A 22,319-nucleotide genomic window follows, 5' to 3' on the forward strand; every position below is an offset into this window, starting at 1 on the left:
GCTTGCTGCAAGGTAGCAGTATTATTGTAATTTTCAAACATTAACATAGATTATTAATTTAGTTGTCTGTTTAGAAAAATATTACACCTAATGACAGAATTACATAATTTAACCCTTTGATTGACAACATCTCTGTGAGAGTTTTGCAAAATATCCGCTAAAAATGTCACTAGTGTCACTCACATTTGTTATATAGATTCAACTACAAAATGTTGTGTAAAATAAAAAAAGTTTTATACTGTATATAAAGTAAACATTATAGGCTATTCGGATGAATCAAAATGTTTCCTTGGCAATTTTCAAAATTATTTCGGCAAATTCACTTGGCACTCATAAGGTAAGACATATACGTGTGTGTGTGATGCTACAGGTACATGGTATTTGTGTGCCTTTGTCAACAGGGAACATACCTTGTATCTCTGTTGATAGGAACTTTCAACATGTCCCTAATGTGTGTTATGGAGCTCTATAATAAAACCTTTCCTTGCTGACATTATGCTGTGCTGCGTGGGGGTAAGAACATGGGTACAATACTAATTGACACTGTAGAAAAAGAACAAGTATAGATGCTTTATATGTACAGGAAAAAACTGCACATATGATTGCAAAATGCCAGTTATTTGATTATAAGGTACTTGTGAGTTATCCGGGCGTCCGATTTTTTGATTGTATGCCTTAAGTTAAGGCATACAATCAGATGCGATGCGATGCGATATCGCATCGCATCGCATCGCATCGCATGCGACCATCGGATGCGATGACCCGATTTTTCCATAGGAATCAATGTTAAAATGATTCCTATGGAAAAAGGGGTCCTTTTCATACCCCTACTATCCAAGTGGGCATGGAGTTGGATATAAACCTGTGGCGAGCGTAGCGAGCCACCGAGCCCGAAGCGTGGCGAGCGAAGCGAGCCCCGCGAGGGGCCGGTATTCCGTGTCCCCTCGCGGGGCTCGCTACGCTCGCCACGCTTCGGGCTCGGTGGCTCGCTACGCTCGCCACAGGTTTATATCCAACTCCATGCCCACTTGGATAGTAGGGGTATGAAAAGGACCCTTTTTCCCATTGAATTCCATGTTAAAATGGACTCAGTCCATTTTAACATTGATTCCTATGGAAAAATCGGGTCATCGCATCGCATCGCATCGCATCCGATGGTCGCATGCGATGCGATGTCCCGATCCGACCCGATTTCAAAATCGGACGCCCGGATAACTCACAAGTACCGATTATAATAAATGGCCTGTTCTTATAAATGTTATGTTTCCCAAGTGCCCCTCGTTTGCATCTACTACTGTGATCATTATGTGTGTAAGTGGCAATATTGTGTGGTGTAACATTTACAAGGGGATACTACAATGTGGTGTAATATTAATCTGGGGGACTGTGTGCAGTGTAATGTGAATAAGATTTCGCTTCTTTGTGGCATAATTTAAATGGGAGGTATGACTGTGTAATTGCTCCCCTTCCTTGAGAACACACCCCTTTTTATTGCATCTTTGATACTTTTATGTTTCTTTACGAGTTTTGTGAATAAGGGCGCAAAATGATAGTTTGCAGGGGGTGCCAAACATCCTAGCACCGACCCTGCTGTTGAGGGACAGGTCCTCCTCCGAGTCCAGGTGACCCGCCGGCTCTCCATCTGTGCTGCTGCTGCTGTGCAACTGACAGGAGTAGTAGACTGACAGTGACTAGACACGTCGAGTAAGCCAGTGCCGTGGTACTACAGAATTATACAGTGTAAGCAGGACTCAGCGGCAGTGGCATCACTAAGGGCGTGCAGTGGGTACGGCCCGCACCGGGTGTCACCCTTCGGTGGGGTGACACCAAACAAAGTTGTACAACTCACCCGGCCTGCACCCACCATGTCTGCGGTCTGCACATCTTCCCCTCCACGTCAATTAGCATACAAGTAGAACTGTTGCCATGGTGCAGTCAACCCACTTATGTCTAAGTTAACAAAATTTTCCCTCTAGTTCTCATTATTTTCAATGGGACCCGGCGGCCATTTGTAAGGAGTTTTTTTTCTCCAATGTTGAAGGTGGCCATATTAAATACAGAGTAAATCTGTGTACACACGGGGGATATATATTGCTCAGCAATATATTGCTAGCAATATATTGCTGAGCAATATATTGCTCAGTGTCTCCTGTTCATCAGCGACCAGGGATCAGCCACTCATTACATATGCACATATGTAATGAGCGACCGGCTCATTAAATATCCACTGCGCTTGCTCAGGGCAGATCAGCTACTGCTCACTATCAGAGGCCCTACCTTTACCCTTCGAGTGTCCTGCAGCTCTCCTCCCTACCTGCAGTGCGGGAGCTCCTGCTGGCAGTCTAGGTGCGGGCTCTGGTGCCTGATCCCCTCTCTCCCCATCGCTGCTTTCACACCACAAACCTGCTTTAGACCAGGTATTTACATGCAATGTGAAAGGGGTTAAACTTGCTCTGACCTGTTTAAAAAAAACATTTTAAATACCTGGTCTAAGCAGGTTTTGCGGTGTGAAAGCAGCATGAGATGCATATGACCTGCATTCACCTGTTGCCTGACACAGTTGCCTGCATATTGGAAAATCCAACAGTGAATAAATCCCAATATTCCTAGTAAATATTTTTTTTTATTTTACTGCAAAGTAATGTCCAGGCATGTACTGAGGTTCGAGGAAAAGAAATTCCGTACTGAATTAAGAAGAGGATTCTTCACCATTAGAGCAGTACAATTCTGGAACTCATTGCCGGTGGGGTGGTTACTGCAACTACTGTTAATGAATTTAAATGAAAACTGGATGCATTTTTGGCCACTAAGGGAGTCCTATAGATATGACTTACTCAAGCTAGTAGTTACAAGGTAGATAGGTTGAACTCGATGGACTAATGTCTTTTTTCAGCCTTAATTACTATGGGCCTTATTCTAGTTCACTCTTTCTGACAAAATCCTTCTTAGATGGACAAAACCATGTGCACTGCAGGGGACCAGATGTAATATGTGCAGAGAGAATTAGATTTGAGTGAGTTATTTTGTTTCTGTGCAGGGTAAATAATGACTGCTTTATTTCTCTGCACATGTTACATCTGCCCCCCTGCAGTGCACATGGTATTATACATCTAAGAAGGATTTTGTCAGAAAGAGTGAACTAGAATAATACCCTATTGGGGTTATTCTGGTTGGTGCGGGCGGACCGTGTTTGCACGGTCCGGAGGTTTTTTTCTTCTGTGCATGCGGATCATTCGCTATGTGCATGTGCGGCGTCAGCAAACGGATGAACGGACTGTCCCGAACGAAAAATCCTATCCACAATCACACGGTGACAGTGGGCGTGATGTGGGCATTTTTAGGGGAGAGGCTAGAAAACTGGGCATACACGGGGTGTGCACTCAAACTGCACAGAGGGACAACCGCCTCGCTCGGCGAGCGCAATGTGCATTTTGGGCCAAAAACAGTCGGTCGCCAAATAGTGCTCATTACCACTCTTATGCTGTGTACACACGGGGGCGATAGGGGCTGAAATCGCTGGGAATATGGTCGCTGAGCGACCATATTGCCAGTGATTGGAGTGTGCACCAGCGATAAATCGCCGGGTGCGCGCTCCCGTTTTCAGCCCCTGAATGGTCGCTGGTCGGAGGAACATGCTCCTCCGACAAGCGACATCCCCTGCCTCTTCACCCAGCAGTGTTTAAATTTTCATCTGCGACCATCTCTGGTCGCAGATGAAAACGGGACACGGGGCAATATGATTGCTGAGCAATATATTGCTAGCAATATATTGCCAGCGATCATATTGCCCCGTGTGTACGCACCTTATGAGTTTACGCCTGAGTGCGGATGCCCTGTGTCTGCTAATTAACGCCAATTACAAGTAAATTGCATACACCGGACTGCAATATTAAGCAATGCTGCAGGCTATTAAGTGAAATGCCTCATTTCAGTACCTGCAAGGCAGACACAGCCCAGAAATACATAGGAAGCTTCTCTTTCTACACTTCTCACCATGTAAAGGTTGGTTTATTTTTATGTAGTATTCATGCAAATGTTTCAATATGTCCAGCTAGTTATTTTTTAACCATCTACACCCTTAGTGAAAGTGTGTTTTACTTCTTTACAAAGAAGGATACACAATTCATAGGAGTCGACATGTGTCAACTTTTTCACTGCAACACAAACATACAAGTCTAATGTATTTTTTAAACACATCGATCATGTTTAACACCAACAATGTTTGTTAAATGTCGTATGCTCATGGACACTATTTTGCACACAATCTCACTAATATTTACCTTGGACATAAATTTCACGATCGGGGAGACACGCTGAGTCTCCGAGCGAAAAATGCTGAGATCCATCCCGTTGCACGTTGTCGTACTCTCATATGTACGCCAGGTGTCGGTCGGAGAGGGCTGAGATCCGTCCGTGCACGGTGGTGAACGCTCAAATGTACGCCAGTCCCCTTTGTCGGTGTCTGTGACCGTCCGTGTGCGGCTGTTCTGTGGGCGATATTTGCTCGTATGGACCGTACGTACGGCGGTCCACCCGCACCAACCAGGATAAGACCCCATGTTACTATGTTAGTTTGCTTTCAACACTTTTTCTTGATTTGCTTTACAAATGCTTTAGTCAAATGGATATGTAAAGGCCCATACACACTGGGCGACTATGCCCAGCGTGTATGGACGGCGATGATGTCAATCACTGCTGCGGGGAAAGCCGCTCAGTGCATACACACTGAGCGGCTTTCCCCCTGCCCGGCGCCGATGGAGGGTGGAGGACGGTGTTGCATAGTGCAGAACTATGCAAAGCCGTCCTTAACGCCGCTCATCTGCTGGTATTACCAGCAGATGAGCGGCTTTCTCGGTGATGATGCAGGAGCACGCAGCAGCGCTTACCGCTCATTGCTGGGGCATACACACTGGGCGGCTTTGAGCTGATAGCCGCTCAAACAGGCTGTTTTGAGCAGCTTTCAGCTCAAAGTCGCCCAGTGTGTATGGGCCTTTAGTCCCAAATGCAGATGACTATTATGCCAGTGTGTAGGATACATTGTGTAATTATGTTTTGTTCTTGCCCAGAACAGTGATAACATTGGGTTAGCAGATTCTACCACTTATAGCCCTTTTCCACTAGCAGAAATAATCCGGGTTTTTCTGCTAGTGGAAATGCTCCCTGTCAAATAAACCGGTTTGGCTTCCTCGGCAATCCTGCCAAGGTAATGATCAGGGTAGCACCCGGTTTGCACCTGGGTTTAGGGTTAATGGAAATGCTCCCAACCCGGTATATTTGAAAAACAGATGATTGGAGCTTCTGGGGTATGTTTATGTGCACTTTTTACATGTTTAGGTGCACTTATGGCTCAGGTATACTGCAAACAACATAACACTATCGTGTCGTGTGTGAAGACACTTTTGAAAAGGTTTCATTTTGAATATTTGGGACTAAAATAAAGGCAAAACTTTTTCAAATAAATATTTCTGATCTATTCTTTAATCAGAAAATGTTTTGTTTAATAGTGGCCCTTTTGGGTAATGGTGGCCCTGTTTTATGACTTCCCCTTTGGTAAAGCCCTAAAAAGGTCTTTTTCTTATGTAATCTGCAGGAAAAAAACAGGCTTCACCTGGGTTAAGTGTAAACGGGGTTGATCCAGCAATTTACCGGGTAGCACTGTAATGGAAATGTGTCTTAAATCCAGGTCCAACCCGGTATCGATCCGGGTACAAATGACCCAGGTTGCTAGTGGAAAAAGGGTAATACACTTCCCTTCGCCTGGATAGATGGGACAGTAAGGTCTGAGGGCTTTCTCTGTACGCTGTTTAGTAAGGTGGTGTTTGTGCAATTACAAAAACACTGACCAAAAAATAGACACTGATATGTTTCAGAGAACTATTTATTTGTGAAGGGTCACAGGCTAGTTATTTGTGGTAGCCACGGCCTATTTATCTGTGGATGGCCAGGGGCTGGGTTATTTGTGGATGGCAAGGGGCTGGGTTATTTGTGGATGGCAAGGGGCTGGGTTATTTGTGGATGGCAAGGGGCTGGGTTATTTGTGGATGGCAAGGGGCTGGGTTATTTGTGGATCGCAAGGGGCTGGGTTATTTGTGGATGCCAAGGGGCTGGGTTATTTGTGGATGCCAAGGGGCTGGGTTATTTGTGGATGCCAAGGGGCTGGGTTATTTGTGGATGCCAAGGGGCTGTTTATTTGTGGATGGTCATTTGCTATTTATTAGTGCATGCTCATGGGCTATTTATTTGTTGATGGCTATTGGTTGTTTATTTGTAGATTGTAAGGGGCTATTTACGATGAGATGAATGTTACCAGCACTAGCAAACTGCTTTGTGATTGACTGTTGAAAAAGCAAAGACCTTGTTTCTTTTTGTCAAGAACATGCATCGTGATAGAGCGTACACACTAGACAATGCAAATGATCTGTCCTTCCGAACCTATTGATATCGCTCAAATCGTGTAAAATGTTGTGTAATGAGTATCCAGCTTTACATTTGTGTACATAACAAAATACTCAGCTGGGATCCATATGATAATGTGGGCAATTGCCATATAAATCTTTCTTGAATTTGAATTGCTTTTAGTCAGAGATTTGATGCACTTATAATATGTGTATTAATATTTGTATACCACTAGAGGGCAGTGTTCCTAGCTATGTTCTCATTCCACAAACAGTGGAATACCACTTTCACATCGCCAACACGTTTTAAAAACCGGTATTTAAAACGGTAATTAAAACGAGTCAGAGCCTTAACATTGCCGCAGATTACCGTTTTAAATACCGGTTTATACCCCTTTCACATCGCACTTTTAAAACGGTAAATTGCCGTTTTTTTTTTCCCTTTTTAAAACGTTTAGGCCTGCACTGTGAATGCATAGCATTGTACACATTCACATTGCACAAAAAACGGCAAGGAACCGTGTAGGGCTCTGCTTTTTACACGGTTCGAAATGCCAGTTAACTTTAAACGGTAAATCGGCTGTGGTGCATTCACAGTGCAGGCTTAAACGTTTTAAAAAGGGAAAAAAACGGCAATTTACCGTTTTAAAAGTGCGATGTGAAAGGGGTATTATCAACGCATCTATTTGTTATGTTACAGATCTGACACTAGTGCTGATGTAGCACATGGGCCCTCATTCTGGTTGACTCCAAAGCAGCACATTTATTCAGCAAATAAATCTCAAGAAATGCATTGCAGCACAAATAATATATAGAATGAAGGGCAGGATTAAGTGCCACAAGGGTATGGGGTTGAAAATTTTAAATGGCCTAAACTGAGAAGAGCAGTACCCTTCATTATTGCTGTGTGTGTGGCCAGTGCAATGCTGTTGTGATTAGTGCTCTGTGAGTGTGACCAGAGCCATGTGGTTGTGACTAATGCTGTGAGGGGTTTGCCAGTGCCACATGGGTGTGTACACATACCCTCCTACATGACCCATTCCATTAGGTACAAAATGCTCTGTTCCTGGACTTCCCTGCCAGTGGCTGTTACAGAGGTTGGACGCCAACACAGTCCAATATTCAAAGAGGGGGGTCACATCAACTGCCAGTGAGTCCAGGAAAGTGGTGTTTGGGGTGGCATCAGGTGTGGCTTCCCTTTTTTGAATATTGGACTGTGCTGCAGCCCCACCTCTAACTGCCACTGGCAGGGAAGTCCAGTAACAGAGCATTTTGTACCTAATGGAATGGGCCATGTTGGAGGGTATGGTGTACACCACCTACGCTATTGGCCCCAATTAGTGGCAGCAGCTGCTTTGGGTGGCAGGTGGATCTGTCATTGTGCACATGTGCAGGATTGCAAAAATTAGCCAACTGGATGGCATCTATGGTCTGCATCAGCTGAAGCCCCAAGAATCTGGTAAGGAATGTCATTTTAACAGGGTAGTGACATCCCATGGTAAGTGCTGTTGCAGTTCCGACTAGCACTTCTTCCAAGTCACTGCCACTGCTAAACAGTCTATGCGGGTGACAATCCTGCATCTTATAGGTCAGCATTTTTAAGCTGCCAGTGGTAATGTGCTACTGCCAGCCTCCAGAGATGACTGCTACCCCGGTCCAGCTGCCGCCAACATCACTTCACCACTATCGGGCAGCACAAGCAGCTCTTCCATGCCTGCAACCTATACGATGTGACATGACTAATAGCCACATCCCCTTATGGTGCCAATACATGGTGCGTTTTGGGTTGCCGATGCGGTGCATGCTCCCACGCACATCGCACAGCACAAATAATATGTGCATGCAGGTACTTTTTTTAACTAGATCGCATTGTATCAAGTTCAAAGTGCACGTTGCTTTAGCACACCATGTATGGGCACCTTTAGGACCCACCCACTGTTGCTTCATGTGTGTCACTGCTCCCATCACTGAGGTGCAAAAGAAGAGCCGATTAGCAGGTTGGGCCAGTGCTTTTTACATTTATTTGATTGCTGAGGGGGCTAATTTGAAGAATTACTGTTAGGTGGAATGCTGTGTCTTGCTATACTAATGTATTATTGTGTTCTCCATACTTTCTCTCTCTTTTCTAATCATGACAGATATAAGGAGTTATTCCAATTTATCAACTGGCTGGGCTTCCTCTGGGGCAGGCATGTCCAACCTGCGGCCCTCCAGATGTTGTGAAACTACACATCCCAGCATGCCTTGCAATAGTTTTAGCATTCCCTAATAGCAATACTATGGCAAAGCATGCTGGGATGTGTAGTTTCACAACATCTGGAGGGCCGCAGGTTGGACATGCCTGCGGGTTTTATACACTCCTGTAAAGGTAGTGGATATGGGGGTGCATGGGTGCATTGATACAGGTTCCACACACACCTGCAGTTCTTGCTGTGGATTACTGTGGGAGAGACAGTGGGGCAAATTTACTAGATGGTAATAAGTCTTCACAGGTGATGTTGCTATGGGCAACTAATCAGATCCTGTCTACTATCTTCTAGAGGGTGCTAAATAAATAAGAAGTAGAGTCTGATTGGTTGCCCATAGCAACATCACATGTGAAGTCTTATTCCCATCTCAGTAAATTTCCCCCAGTGTATGAGATTTCTGTTAGGGGACAAATGTGTGGGGTTCCTGGTGTTTAATTACTGTGGGGGGCAATGTATTTCCCATGATATACTGATGGTGTACCTTGTCAATTTATTTTAAAATCTTGTTCGGTGTGCCGCAGGTTGAAAAAGGTTGAGAATCACTGCCCTAGCTTAAATTCACCACTGGCCCAAAAATCTTCCTAAATACCTAATAATTAGAAACAAAGTGCATCATTTTGTGAGAAAACCAAGTTTAATACTTATGATTTATGGACAGCTAGGCAGCTGGTCATCATCAGGCTGCCATGATAATGGGCCTATTTTATGTGGAGGCCTGGAGCTGCTGCTCCATCCACTCCATGTGCTGAAACCCTGAGCATTTTCATTTCTGCTAGTGTCCATGAATAGCTTGAGGTACAGTATAGTGGGAATGGGAAACAGGAAACCACTCCAAGATGACTCCTGCTGTGAGAGCAGAGTTCTAGCTCCAAAACAATGTTATTTCCACTATGCACTGTCACAGAACCCTTGTGGCGCATATAAATAAAATATAATTGTATTAATAATACATGCCACTTCAACAAATACAGAAATTTTTAACAAAGCTGACAGCTCCGTTTTATGCAATTTTTCCTTTAACTCTCTAGTTTTTATCTACAATCTAATCACTTTCTTTTATCATGGAGAAAAATGATATTACTAATATAGCTGTCAAGGTTACGCAAATCTAGGACAAGTTAAGCTGATGACAGGAAATGTCTATTTACACCATGTTACCTGATAACAGTGGCGGAACTCCCGGAGGCAATGGAGTCCGTGCCGCTGGGCGCCAGCCTTAAAGGAGGCACTGGTTCCATTGCCTCCCGATGTTCCATTTTACGAGCCAGGAGACTCGGAAGCCCATGTTGTATGCTGCACAGGACCCGCTCATTCTATGTGCACGGGCTCCAGTCTCCTTGCTCACCCCTGCCCCAGCAGGTCGTCGTTCATGCATATCTAATGAGTGGGGGTCCCAGCGCAGTGCATATTAAATGAGCGGTTCCCTGCTTATTAGATATACACAGTGGCGGGGGGAAACTATGCCCAGCGTGTATGGACAGTGATGATCACTATCATTGCTTGGGGGAAAGCCGCCTAGTGCATACACACTGAGCGCCTTTCCCCTGCCCGGCGCCGAAGGTGGGGGAGGGAAGCTTTGCATAGTGCAGAGCTATGCAAAGCCGTCCTCAAAGCCGCTCATCTGCTGGTAATACCAGCAGATGAACAGCTTTCTTGGCGATGATGCGGGATCGCGCAGCAGCGCTCATCGCCGATGCATACACACTGGGCGGCTTTGAGCTGAAAGCCGCACAAACGTGCTGTTTTTAACGACTTTCAGCTCAAAGTTGCCCAGTGTGTATGGGCCTTTAGGCACAGTGGACATTTGCTATGCTTGTACATGGCTTGTATCTATCTTATACATTCTTTCCATTTAGTTTTGTTGTATAGTAACAGAATGCGAGAAGATGCCAGGCATAGTGCCTGCACACTGAATAACAAGCTTAATGATGGCTGCAAGCAGTGACACTATAGAAGCCAGGCACGCCCATCATTTACTGTACAGCACATATTATAGTCCTTACTACTGTACATTACTTTTCCTGGAATGCACAGGAAGCTTTTCAGGTATTTTGAACACTTTGAACTTACTGTAAATTAGTGCTAAAATATAAAAAATTCTGACATGACCAATATGGTAATTGTAGACACACAACATACTTTCCTACTCTCCCAGAATGGCCAGGAGGCTCCCGAAAACATGTGGCACTACCGGCCACCGGGAAGGAAGGCAAAGCTCCCGTATCCTGCACGCAAGTGTCCCGCACCCCCATCTCACCGTTTAGATGGAATAAGGAGTGATCGATGATGCCTGCATGTTACAAAAGCATTGCCACGCCCTTAGGCCGCCTCCTCCATGTCTTGCAAAATATTTTTATTTTTATATTTGTAAAGGTCCATACACACTGAGTGATTTTTTTTCCAGCATGTATGGACAGTTACAGTATCATGGGGAAAATCGCTGGGCTTAAAATCGGATTTTCGCCCTTCCACGCGATTTTCCCAGGGGTGGTCACCTTTCCATAGCAGGACGCTATGGAAGGTGTCCACCCTGTTGCTCATCTGCTGGTAATACAGCGGTAGCTGCCAATGATGCAGACGCAGCGCTCAACGCTCATTGCCGGGCCATACTGGGCAGCTTTAGAGCTGAAAGAAGCACATGCAACAAAACTGAGCCCAGTGTGTATGGGCCTGTAGAGTTGGAAAGTCTTTAGCTGCGGCTCCCTCCCCTTCACAATGTACCTGTGTCTGATGCAGCTGAAAATTGCAGTACACAATGGAAACACACTACACTTAATTATGGGATAGTGCAGATAATAAGGACCCGTGTGGATTGAGTATCTGAAATAAAAGCAAAGCATATGTAAATAGGAAAAAAAATGTTTATATCAATGCTCAAAATTCTTTATTGATGTAAAACAAGTTTTTCATGCAGTGAACAGAGATTTTCAAAACATTGTTGCAGCAGTTTTAGGGATCTTGCATAGGTGGGTGTGCTTTAAAGGTTTGTGACCAATTAGATGCAGTCATCATTATCAATCTTTAACACCAGGGTTATAACACCCACAACTCAAAACATTCAACAAGGCTACATTTGCATCATACCTGCCATGTTCTGGCTGCTCTGGCAGCCAGCTTGGCATGGCAGAGGGCATGGTGCGGTGTACTGGGGGCATGCAGACACCCCCCCCCCCCCCCCCCCCGCTACACAATTCCAAGATTACAGGCATTGTGAGGTGGGGCTACTATGAAGCGATTCACTGCAAATCACTTCTTCACCCCCACTTGACCCCTGGCTGCTGGGGTATGCAGGGGAACAGACTGGCCTGGAGACTTGCCCACTCTTCCAGGTGGCCGGAAGCAGCAACCAGTCTTCAGGAGACTCCGGCCATTCCTGGATAGTAGGCGGGTTTGATTTGAGTCAGCCATTTTGTTTTAACTTAACTAACTCAACTTCTTTCACAGCCAATGCGAGTAGGAATCCAGAGAGAATAGGAAAAGGGGAAACAGGGTGGCCAATAACAAGCTCCAATCTAGAGACTGTGCATTGGGATTGGTTCTACTCAGGACTGCATACCTCCCAACTTTAGAAGATCAGGAGGAGGGACAGTCCACACACCTGAGGCACGCACACAACATTTTGGGTGTGTGGCCTAGCGGAAATGGCGCATGGCCTATAATTGCAACCCTTCCGTGAGGCCATGCCCTGTTTTTGCCGGTGTGGTGGCATGGCTAGCTGCTCTGTGAGCTGCTTATCATGCGCCCAGCCCCTCAGGCTGCAGGAATAGACACGGTCTATTCATGAGTGACAGAAGGGGGACTCCCAACTGCCCCCCATCCTGCCACAGGACACTGCCATACCCGGGTGGGATGCGGGACAGTTGGGAGGTATGGGCCTGGATTAAGGCGCGCGCGGGGGGGGGGATATTTTCTATTAATGTATGAAAGCAATATGGCCGATAAATGTTTAACATGGAATGTTTTGAATCTGGAGACACTGATGCTTGGAAAATATTTTTGAGGCAGCTGATAGTGAGACAGATTGAAAGTGCACACAGCAGCCTGGTAAACCAAAATTAATGAGCATTCAGCATCAGTTTGACTTGCCAGGGGATCAAAGCAACACAAATACACAGGCCAGTGTCTTGCAGTAAACTTCTTCTGACCTAATTTTTGCTGAACATTACTAAATAGACTGACAACTACCTTACACCGAATATCTGTTTACGCAATGCAGTTTACCTTTATAAATCATACTTTTTTTTTTCCTACACAACTGTTGGTTTTAACCCTTGCGATCCCGATGCGCGCTACAGTATCGCGCGGCAGAAAGTCTTGGCTGCCTTGACTATAGATCTGCACTATATAGTCAAAATTGTATGCCATCCCATGCATGTCGTGTGATCCGATGCGATGCGATCTGATCACATCGGAGATCGCACATCTCAGGTGTTTACACACCATTAGTTCTTTAAAAAAAAAAAGAACTATAACTGCTCCTAAAATATACAAGACAGATAGAAGAAACAGTTTACGCAACTCCCAAATGTTAGTTGCAGAAATTCCTGTGGTCTTCATTTCATTCAATGGTCGCACTCCACTAGGTCCCTGCCAATCACAGTGAAGCCAGTGCAGCCACAGACTGTAACTGTCTCATGGGGGGATATTTGTGTGAGGCCATATATAAGTGAGGTCCACGTAGCAATACTCTTCTCACTGTTTCAGGTCAGAGAATGATTCTGGAAACCTTGGGTGACATTTAATAGGGAGTGATTATTTTTTTTTGGCGATTTTTAGCGCAAAAACGGCCGAAATCGGATGTTTTTCCGAAATCGCCAACTTAATGAGATGCGAATTGCGACAAAAATTTGCACTTTTTGCCGCGAATTTGCACATTCTGAAGTGGCGATTTCCCAGATCCCGACATCTTCTCCGTCTTCTCCATCTCCGCTGCATCAATCGCCGGTACACGATAGACTTTGAGAGGCGCAGAGATGTTTCATCTTCCGAGCCTCTCACCCGAATGATTCTATTGGCCGCTTAGCGGCCAATCAGGAGCCGAGAAAGTTGCCTCCTGATTGGCCGCTAGAAGGGCCAATAGAATCATTCGGATGAGAGGCGCGGAAGATGAAACATCTCTGCGCCTCTCAAAGTCCATCATGTACAGTACCAGCGACTGATGCTGGTTCTTGAAATACGGGGGACCCCTATTCATTTTGTCCCCCGTATTTTGGGAACCAGGACCGGCCCTTGAGCCTGGTGCTGGTTTAATAAAATCCTGGGGAAGGCTATTTGTTCAACCCTGTGATTTTATGAAACCAGGACCGGCTCTTTGAGCCCGGAACTGGTTATGCTCATGAGGGGGGACCCCACGCCTTTCATTTTTACATTTTTGTTTTTACACAAAATAGCACATTTCTGAAAATTTGCTGATTTTCATGACTGAAAATCACACATTTTCATGCCTAAAAATCACACTTTATCGCACTTTTTTGCCCCAAATTCGAATCTCATTAAATATGCAAATTCACAGCAAAAGTGCAATTTTTTAAAAAGTGCGATATAGGGCGAATTGGAAAAAAAATCGCATTTTTAAAAAAACTGTCATTCCACTACATCTCGCCCCTTATTTCTATATAAAATGGAAAGATCAATGTCATTTAAAAAAAATTATTGAGATACAGACCAAAATGTGTATGCCAGTCACACCATGGGCATGGTGAGAAGATAAGCTTAAAACAAAATATATAGTTCAAGAAATGCTAATTGCATAACCAAACAAGGGCATCGCCAGGTACCTCAGCTAGTATATACATATATATATGTGTGAGTGTGTGTGTGTATATGTGTATGTGTATATATATATATATATATATATATATATATATATATATATATATATATATATATATATATATACCAAGAAAGAATGCAGCACTCCAGCCTTTCGATATGAAAACTTTTAAGTGAAACAGCACAAGATATAGCAACGTTTTAACACATCAGTGTCGTCATCTGACACTGATGTGTTGAAACGTTGCTATATCTTGTGCTGTTTCACTTAAAAGTTTTCATATTGAAAGGCTGGAGTGCTGCATTCTTTCTTAGTCTGTATCTATGCTGTGGCATCGTGTGGGCCCCCGCCGAGCAACAATGGCATGTATTCAATGCCGGTGCGAGCGGCCGGCGAGGGGGTTAAACAGCGAGGATTGCTGAAAACCAGCGATCCTCGCTGTTTAACCCCCGCGCCCTGCTCGCTGTCACCACTCGCAAACAGCATTGAATACATACCATTGTGTCCTTGTTCAACTCGGCGGTGCTCCACTTTTAGAGGCAACTGAGTCCCATATATAACAATACTTGGAGAAGCAGGCACTCACCATAGGCAGCTTTCAGAGGTTGAAACAAAATTTATTCAGTCATAGCTGTGGTCGACGTTTCAGTCCTCAACAGGGACCTTTGTCAAGACAACAATATCCAAAGGACTGGAGGCACCAGGCAGTGTGCACACTGCCTGGTGCCTCCAGTCCTTTGGATATTGTTGTCTTGACAAAGGTCCCTGAGTCAATATGCAGGTAGATAAATAGCGGCACTCGGCAGGCTTACTTGGTGATATAAAAATCCTTTATTGCGCCCAACGGCGTTTCGGGGATCTCTCCCCCGTCTTCAGGGGAGAGATCCCCGAAACGCCGTTGGGCGCAATAAAGGATTTTTATATCATCCCGAAACACCGTTGGGCGCAATAAAGGATTTTTATATCACCAAGTAAGCCTGCCGAGTGCCGCTATTTATCTACCTGCATATTGACTCACCATAGTCAGTGGAGGGCATTCGGAATAAAAAAAAAAAAAATATATATATATATATATATATATATCTGTGTGTATGTATATGTATATATATATATATATATATATATATATATATATATATATATATATATATATATATATATATATATAATGTGTGTATATATACACACATATTGCTGTAGGTCCTGAAGACAGGCTGTGCCCGGAAACAGTAATTTTGCACTTTAAAGGAGTCCCGGAGTGACGCTCATTTATTGGATTATAATCTGCGCGTCCCCGCTGTCGTTGGTAATTTTACAGATCTGTAAAAGATCCAATCAACTGGATACAGATTCTGATAGGATCAGTAGCGCACGCAGGGGGGGTTTCTGAGTACCCAGAAACCCCCCCAGAAGTCTAAGGGCCCTATTCTGAAAGCTGAGGGTCCCCTCTTTCCAGGGGTATAAGAATTTAAAAAATTGGCCCTTGGGAACCGGAGATATCTGACTTCAAATCAGTGGTCCCCATCCAAGCCTGTTAATTGCTAATCCCAGACAGATATTTCAGGTTCTGTCTGATTTAGAGCTTTTCTGAGGGTATATTCCTAAAGCTGGGATTCTCCCCCTTTGATGGACACTAGTAGCTTGTCTCTACTGTTCCCAGAACCAGAGATATCAGCCGTCGAGCAGCTGGTTACTGCTCCAGCTACACACACCTGGTATGTAGTATTTTATACTCGTGGGCAGATTGCTCTGCCTCCTGAACTCTGATCCCCTAGTCCCCTATAGCATTTGGTAAATGGGATTCTCTCGTTTTTAATTTCACTAAAATCTAAGAAATCTATTTCCGGGAACTGGAATATCCGCAGTCAAGCAAGCTGTCCTCCCACCAGAAAATTATGAATAATAATAAGCCCACTCCACTATACACCCCTGCTTTGCATATTAAACATCCTCTTCCACCCTGGAAGTTATGTATCAGGGACCCTTCATTCCGCCCAACGTCCCCTTCTCCCACCATCTGTGCAGTAAATGGGGTAATTAGTGGAAATTACTGATCCAGGCCCTACATGCTGAGCGGTTGATATAATACCCCCTACCACCCGCGGGACATCAAAGCTTCCCCCACCCCTACCGCTGGAGGATCAGTATGGGCCCCAATACATTGATATGCCCAGGGATCTACACTGTTGTATAATTATTATTATTATTATTATACATTTGGTCTATTTATAATACTTTAACTGACCCGACATATACTGGGTCACCTAAGTGTCCATCTCCATGCTTTGCTCTGCCCCCCTGGAAACCCCCTTCTGAAAATCCTGCGTTTGCCCCTGAGGATGGGGCATTTGCCAGAAGGGCCGAATTCCAATTCCTAATATACGCAAGTATACCTGGCCAGTGAAGCGGATTCTGATTTGTTGTTGTACAACTAAGCAAACACTTTCCCTTTTTCATATATGGGGGAGGGGACAATCATCTTTCTGGCACAGGGCACCAACTTGTCTTCTTACAGCTCTGAGTGTGCTGAGGCCAAACTAAACACCCATTGCCCATAGATGCACCTGCTCTGCATGCATATAACGTAATATGCATATTCACCTTCCTGCAGGGTTGTACACATATGCTTGGTCTAGTACTTGTCATCATTTCGGACAGTACCAGTCTATAGTTGGTGCTAATGATATCCATGAAATCCAGCATATTAACAGCTTACTTTTACTCTGCATATCCCACCATTTCATTAGTAGGCCCTCACTGAACATTGCCTATGTTAAAACACCCTATTACAGGCCTCTCCATCCCAATGTGTACAATTCTGCAATTGCTTGGTTCCGGAGCATGCACAGTAAGCCATAGTTGCCTACACTCCTGCATTCTGCAGGAGACTCCCTGAAATAAGAGCAATCTCCCTCTCTCCGTCATTAGTATAGCAATCTCCCTCATTTCACCTAGCCCACATTACCCTGTTACATTTTTGGGGAAAAAAGGAATGAGACAGATACATTTAGATTGAATCATCATCACCATTTCCCAGCACTGAAATAAGGGCAATCTCCCTCTCTCCCTCATTAGTATAGCAATCTCCCTCATTTCACCTAGCCCACATTACACTGTTACATTTTTTTGGGAAAAGAGGAATGAGACAGATACATTTAGATTGAATCATCATCACCATTTCCCAGCACTGAAATAGCAGAAATCTCCCTCTCTCCCTCCTTAGTATAGCAATCTCCCTCATTTCACCTAGCCCACATTACAGTGTTACATTTTGGGGGAAAAAAGGAATGAGAGCTAGATACAATTACATTGAATCATTAGCAGCATTTCCCAGCACTTTACCAAGTATAGTAGCGCATACTAACTGCTTTGGGGCTCATCTACATTTGGATATTAGTAATTTTAAAATATTCCTCTCAGATGTAGCAGTACACACCCACGCTTCTAGGTGCCATGTTCACAGTCTCTTTTCACAATCTCTCCATATATGGAACTAGACACGCCCTTTGCGTGGAGCATGACACGCCCTCTCAATGGGGCGCTGTGCAAAATTCTACTACCAACTATAATCTCCCTGAAACTAGTGCTCAAAAGTAGGCAAGTATGCAGTAAGCAGTGAAACAGCATCAGGCTTATGACTTGTGCAAATCAAAGTGTCCTCACTTTCAGAAGGGCTGGATTGCATCCACAGTCACAGATCATTGCCAATTAGTATGTATATTGCATCCTAAGCTCAGTTCTTATGTAACTTTGGCTATTTTTGCTACATAGAGCATTAATCATTCAGGAAGTAATTTCTAGCATTTGCCCGTTTCCCTATCCCGAGAGCGCAAAGGGCTAAAGTAAAGGTATGGGATCTGTTATCTGATGTTCTCTGGTTTACTATAAAGGGTTTTTCCATCATGTGGAGCACCGTCCCTATATTACATGTAAAGACCCAACTGTTGTGCAGTGAGCACAGGAGAAGGCACTTGGCGATCCCTCCTATGTGTGCATTCATTTCCCAATCCTCTTATTATTTCCTATTTCTTCTTTCTGGTTATTGGAACTGCCCAGAGAACTGCCATTGAGTAAGAGGTTCAATAAGAAGGGATACATTCGGTTGGTCGACCTAATGATGGTCGACAGTCATTAGGTCGACACCGTTGGGTCGACATACTGCAAGGTTGACTGGTGTCTAGGTCAACGTGGGACAAGGTCAACATGTGTCTAGGTTGACAGGTGTTGACACATGCGTTAGGTCGACATGGGTTAGGTCGACAGTCAAAAGGTTGACATGGGGGTTTTTCACTGGTTTTTGAGCCACCATGTGCCAACAGGCGGTATTTCATGCCCTACCATCCACTAGGGCGTGGCGGGAGAATAAAATATTGTGCTGAGGGAAACGAGGCACTGTGCCCAAAGCATGGCGAGCGCAGCGAGTAATGCCAGGGGACGCGGTGCACTTAAAACTGTGTCCATGTTGACTGTGTCGATATTTGGGTAAAAAAAACCAGTGAAAACCCTATGTTGACCTTTTTGACTGTCGACCTAATGCATGTGTCGACCTAGACACATGTCGACCTTGAGCCATGTTGACCTAGACACCTGTCAACCTTGCAGTATGTCGACCATCATTAGGTCGACCCAATCATCCCAACCCAATAAGAAGAGGAAATTTTGAAACAATAATTGCTGTCAGAAAATACGGTGTCACCCTGTAATGAGATTATATTAAAGTCTTAAAAATGGAAATATTTTAAAACATTTGTGCAATTTTAGATTAATATTTAAACATTTATGTCTTTATAAGCACTTTTCTTGCAGCTAAAATAAACTTTATGTATTATTTATAAGGATATAAACGAGAGCATATTTCAGGCTTGTTACAACTGCATTCTAATCATTTTAATGTTTATTTTCCTCTGATAATGTTAATATTTTAACGGAAAATATATAGCGTAAAAATGCATAATTGCTCTATTTATTTGTAATATATACCTCACGTTTTTACTAATGTTTATTGTCCCTTTTGTTTAGTGGAAATTATTATACACAGGGTTGCATGAATGAGTAGGTTTTGCCCATATACAGTGTTGGCGATGGCTCTGTGGCTGGACAGCTCTGTCTGCATGCTTGCTTTCATAGCCATTATCATCAGCCCACTCTTGCATCAGATCTATCCTTTATGCACGGTACACCTGAAAATGAATGTATTTATACCTACGTATAACTCTGTGTAGTGTGTGATTTCAGCAATGTACTTATCCTATGTGAAAACACCAAGGTCCTGATTCAATAGCGCTCGGAACAGGGCGAATTCGGTCCTGTTCCGATGTTTGGGGGTCTGCATGTGTGTGAGTGCATAGATACACATGTGCAGACCTTGGCAATTGGCGGCTTCGCTGAGTTACACGCATTTGTTGCATTGAAGGAGGGCCAAGGGCGGGCATGTTGCTGGACCATGGGAACACCCAGCATTTTATGGGCGTCCATAAAAACAAGCAAACCCGAATCAGGGCCCAAATTACAACCTCTTTACACCCCATGTGCCACTTATACTGTACGTGTGTATGTGCAATGCAATAACGTAATTACAAGATCTACTCTGCTAATGGACTCGTTCAAGTGTTCAATGCAACATAAGCAGGGATGCAAGGTGGGTCAGAGGGCGGGCACTAGGAATCCTGGGAGGCCTGTGTTGTCCACCCCTTCCTCCCCAAACACACTTCTTACCTGGCAGCAGTAGCAGGTGTGGTATTACTGGCCAACGGTCTGGATTCCATCCGCGGGTACTCAGACAGGGTGGTGAGTGCAAATAATCCCCTTGCGGTCTCGAGGAGCTTGGTACACTGCAGGCTCGCTGGCATGTTGCACTATCCACAGGTTCTATTGTTCCTCTATGGGGGTCGTGTCGGGCTGTTGAACAGTAGGAGTTTTGACATTGGTACCCTGACTGTTAGACAGCCATCCGGCACCCGCACTAGCAGTCTCTGGTTTACTATACAGGGTTTTTTCCATCAAGTAATGCCCATTACACAAAATGCTGCACACCGTGATGCCCATTACACAAAATGCTGCACACCATAATGCTCATTACACAAAATGCTGCACACCATGATGCCCATGTCGCTAAGTTTGGGGATACAGTGCTTCCTGATAACATTGGCGCTGTGCCACTGTTATCAGGAAGCACTGTATCCCCAAACTTAGCGAAAGGCTTTAATAAAGGGTGGCTCCCTGTAGGGTAACTTTCCCTCTAAGTGCTGTTGTTAGGCTTTGAGAAGGGTCTAAACTACTCACCTGTCCCCTTTGCTTCACATGTCAATCCAGGCACTAGCCGATAGAAGAGTGTGTGGAATCCGGGGTGTGACTGGCACCAAGGGATGTAAACTGCTGCAGGTCGTCTGGAGCACTAGCTGGCTGACTGCCAGCAGCGCCTGTAGCCCAAGGCGGTGGACGCCTGCTTCTTCTGTCAGGCAGCAGGCAGGAGCTACTCATCTTCCCCAGACCTCGGGAGCGGTCAGGCAGCGATGAGCCACACCATGCCACACACTCTCCAGAGCGGGGCGCCGGGCCTCAGTTCTAAATTTAGGTCCCGGCTTAGGGAATGAGGCAGGCCGCAACCCGCAGAGGGACAGGAGTACCCTCCCGATCACCACTCCCGGTGTGGTAAGTGGAGCAGGAGCGGGATCACTAGTGTTTTCCATCCTTCCCAGGGTGAGGGGTCTGAAAATTATTTAAAGGCCGCTAGAAGAAGGAGCTCTGGCAGAATCCGCCTGCTCCCGATGTCAACCAAGCCACACCCCCAAGAGGCACCAAGGCTTCTGCTGTGTCCTGGCTGCACAAAATTGGCCCACAAGGCCATCGGCCCTTCTGGCATTTGCCAGAAATGCCAGATGGCCAGTCCTGCACTGGTGCTAAGAATGATGTGACTTACTGTACATATTTGCAAGACATTTGGCCTGAGCTAGATCCTCATGATGTTATTTGCAATCCCCCTGAGGGTATTCCCTCAGGAGGATCACAGAAGATGCTACTTATTTCCTACATGACAGTGCCCTCTACTTGCATCTTTATTATAAATAATATCCCAGCAGATATATCATCAAAAGAGCAAATTAGTCCACGTTGGTTTTAAAGTATGAAAAAGTCCCCCCCCGCCAAAAAAAAAAAAATGAATAAAAGATCATGAAAAACACATGTCAACCTTTTTATGTGTCGACCATTGCCAAATTTGCCATGTCAACATTTTGCTCATGACAATATTTTTGTCAGTGCTCAATCTATCATCCAAAAAACAATCTTTATTACTGTAACATGGCCAACAAAAACAAAAGTGAAATGGAGAAACAGATTCCACAAATAAGCATTGTAACTGGTACAAGTTTGGCATTTGTAAGCATTTATAAGTATGATTTGTGCCGGAAATTTGATTCCATGACCCCCAATTACTTTGGTGTAAATTCCTGGGTGAGGGTCAAAGGCCAGCAATGTACACAAGGCACGTCGCTCTAGGTGTGTGATGATATACATTCCAGCCAATCAGAGGCCAGGAAATGCTTTACACATTGCTCACCCTTTGATGGGTGGCACTACAATAACATCCCAAGGTCCCTGATAATCTGAAAGGTTTTCTTTTCTGTTTCACAGTGCCAGTCTTTGTGAGCTGAGAAGCTTCTCTTCCAGACTCAGTTTGTCACTAGTCCTTTGAATAGCAGCACAATCCTCTCACCGGAGAGGCTGATTTGGGTGGTGTGACACAGGGAATTGCCAATAACATGCCAGTCTGGTGTTCCTTTTCGGCAGTGCCTATTTGCATATGCCCCATTCACATCATCCTGATCATACACAACTGAGGAAGCAAAGTTCTCAACCACTGAGCCTGAAGAATGAAGTGCTTGGGAGATTAGGTCAGCACTT

General features: G+C 44.7%; 1 protein-coding gene across 5 annotated transcripts in view; it reads left to right on the forward strand.

Moving 5' to 3' along the window:
* ACSL6 (acyl-CoA synthetase long chain family member 6) overlaps positions 1-22,319 on the forward strand; it is a 226,455-nt gene that overhangs the window by 30,137 nt on the left and 173,999 nt on the right. Inside the window, exon 1 of one of the 5 annotated variants that reach the window (XM_083181842.1) lies at positions 22,179-22,309. The exons of 3 other annotated variants lie outside the window; for them this stretch is intronic. In XM_083181842.1, the coding sequence (XP_083037968.1) occupies positions 22,219-22,309 (91 nt within the window). In that variant the 5' untranslated portion in view covers positions 22,179-22,218. Of the gene's footprint in view, positions 1-22,178; positions 22,310-22,319 lie in introns of those variants that run through there. One more of the 5 variants, XM_083181840.1, reaches the window with a different exon arrangement.

Source organism: Crinia signifera, chromosome 4, assembly GCF_055691185.1.
Source record: "Crinia signifera chromosome 4, ASM5569118v1, whole genome shotgun sequence".
NCBI classification, from domain to species: domain Eukaryota; kingdom Metazoa; phylum Chordata; class Amphibia; order Anura; family Myobatrachidae; genus Crinia; species Crinia signifera.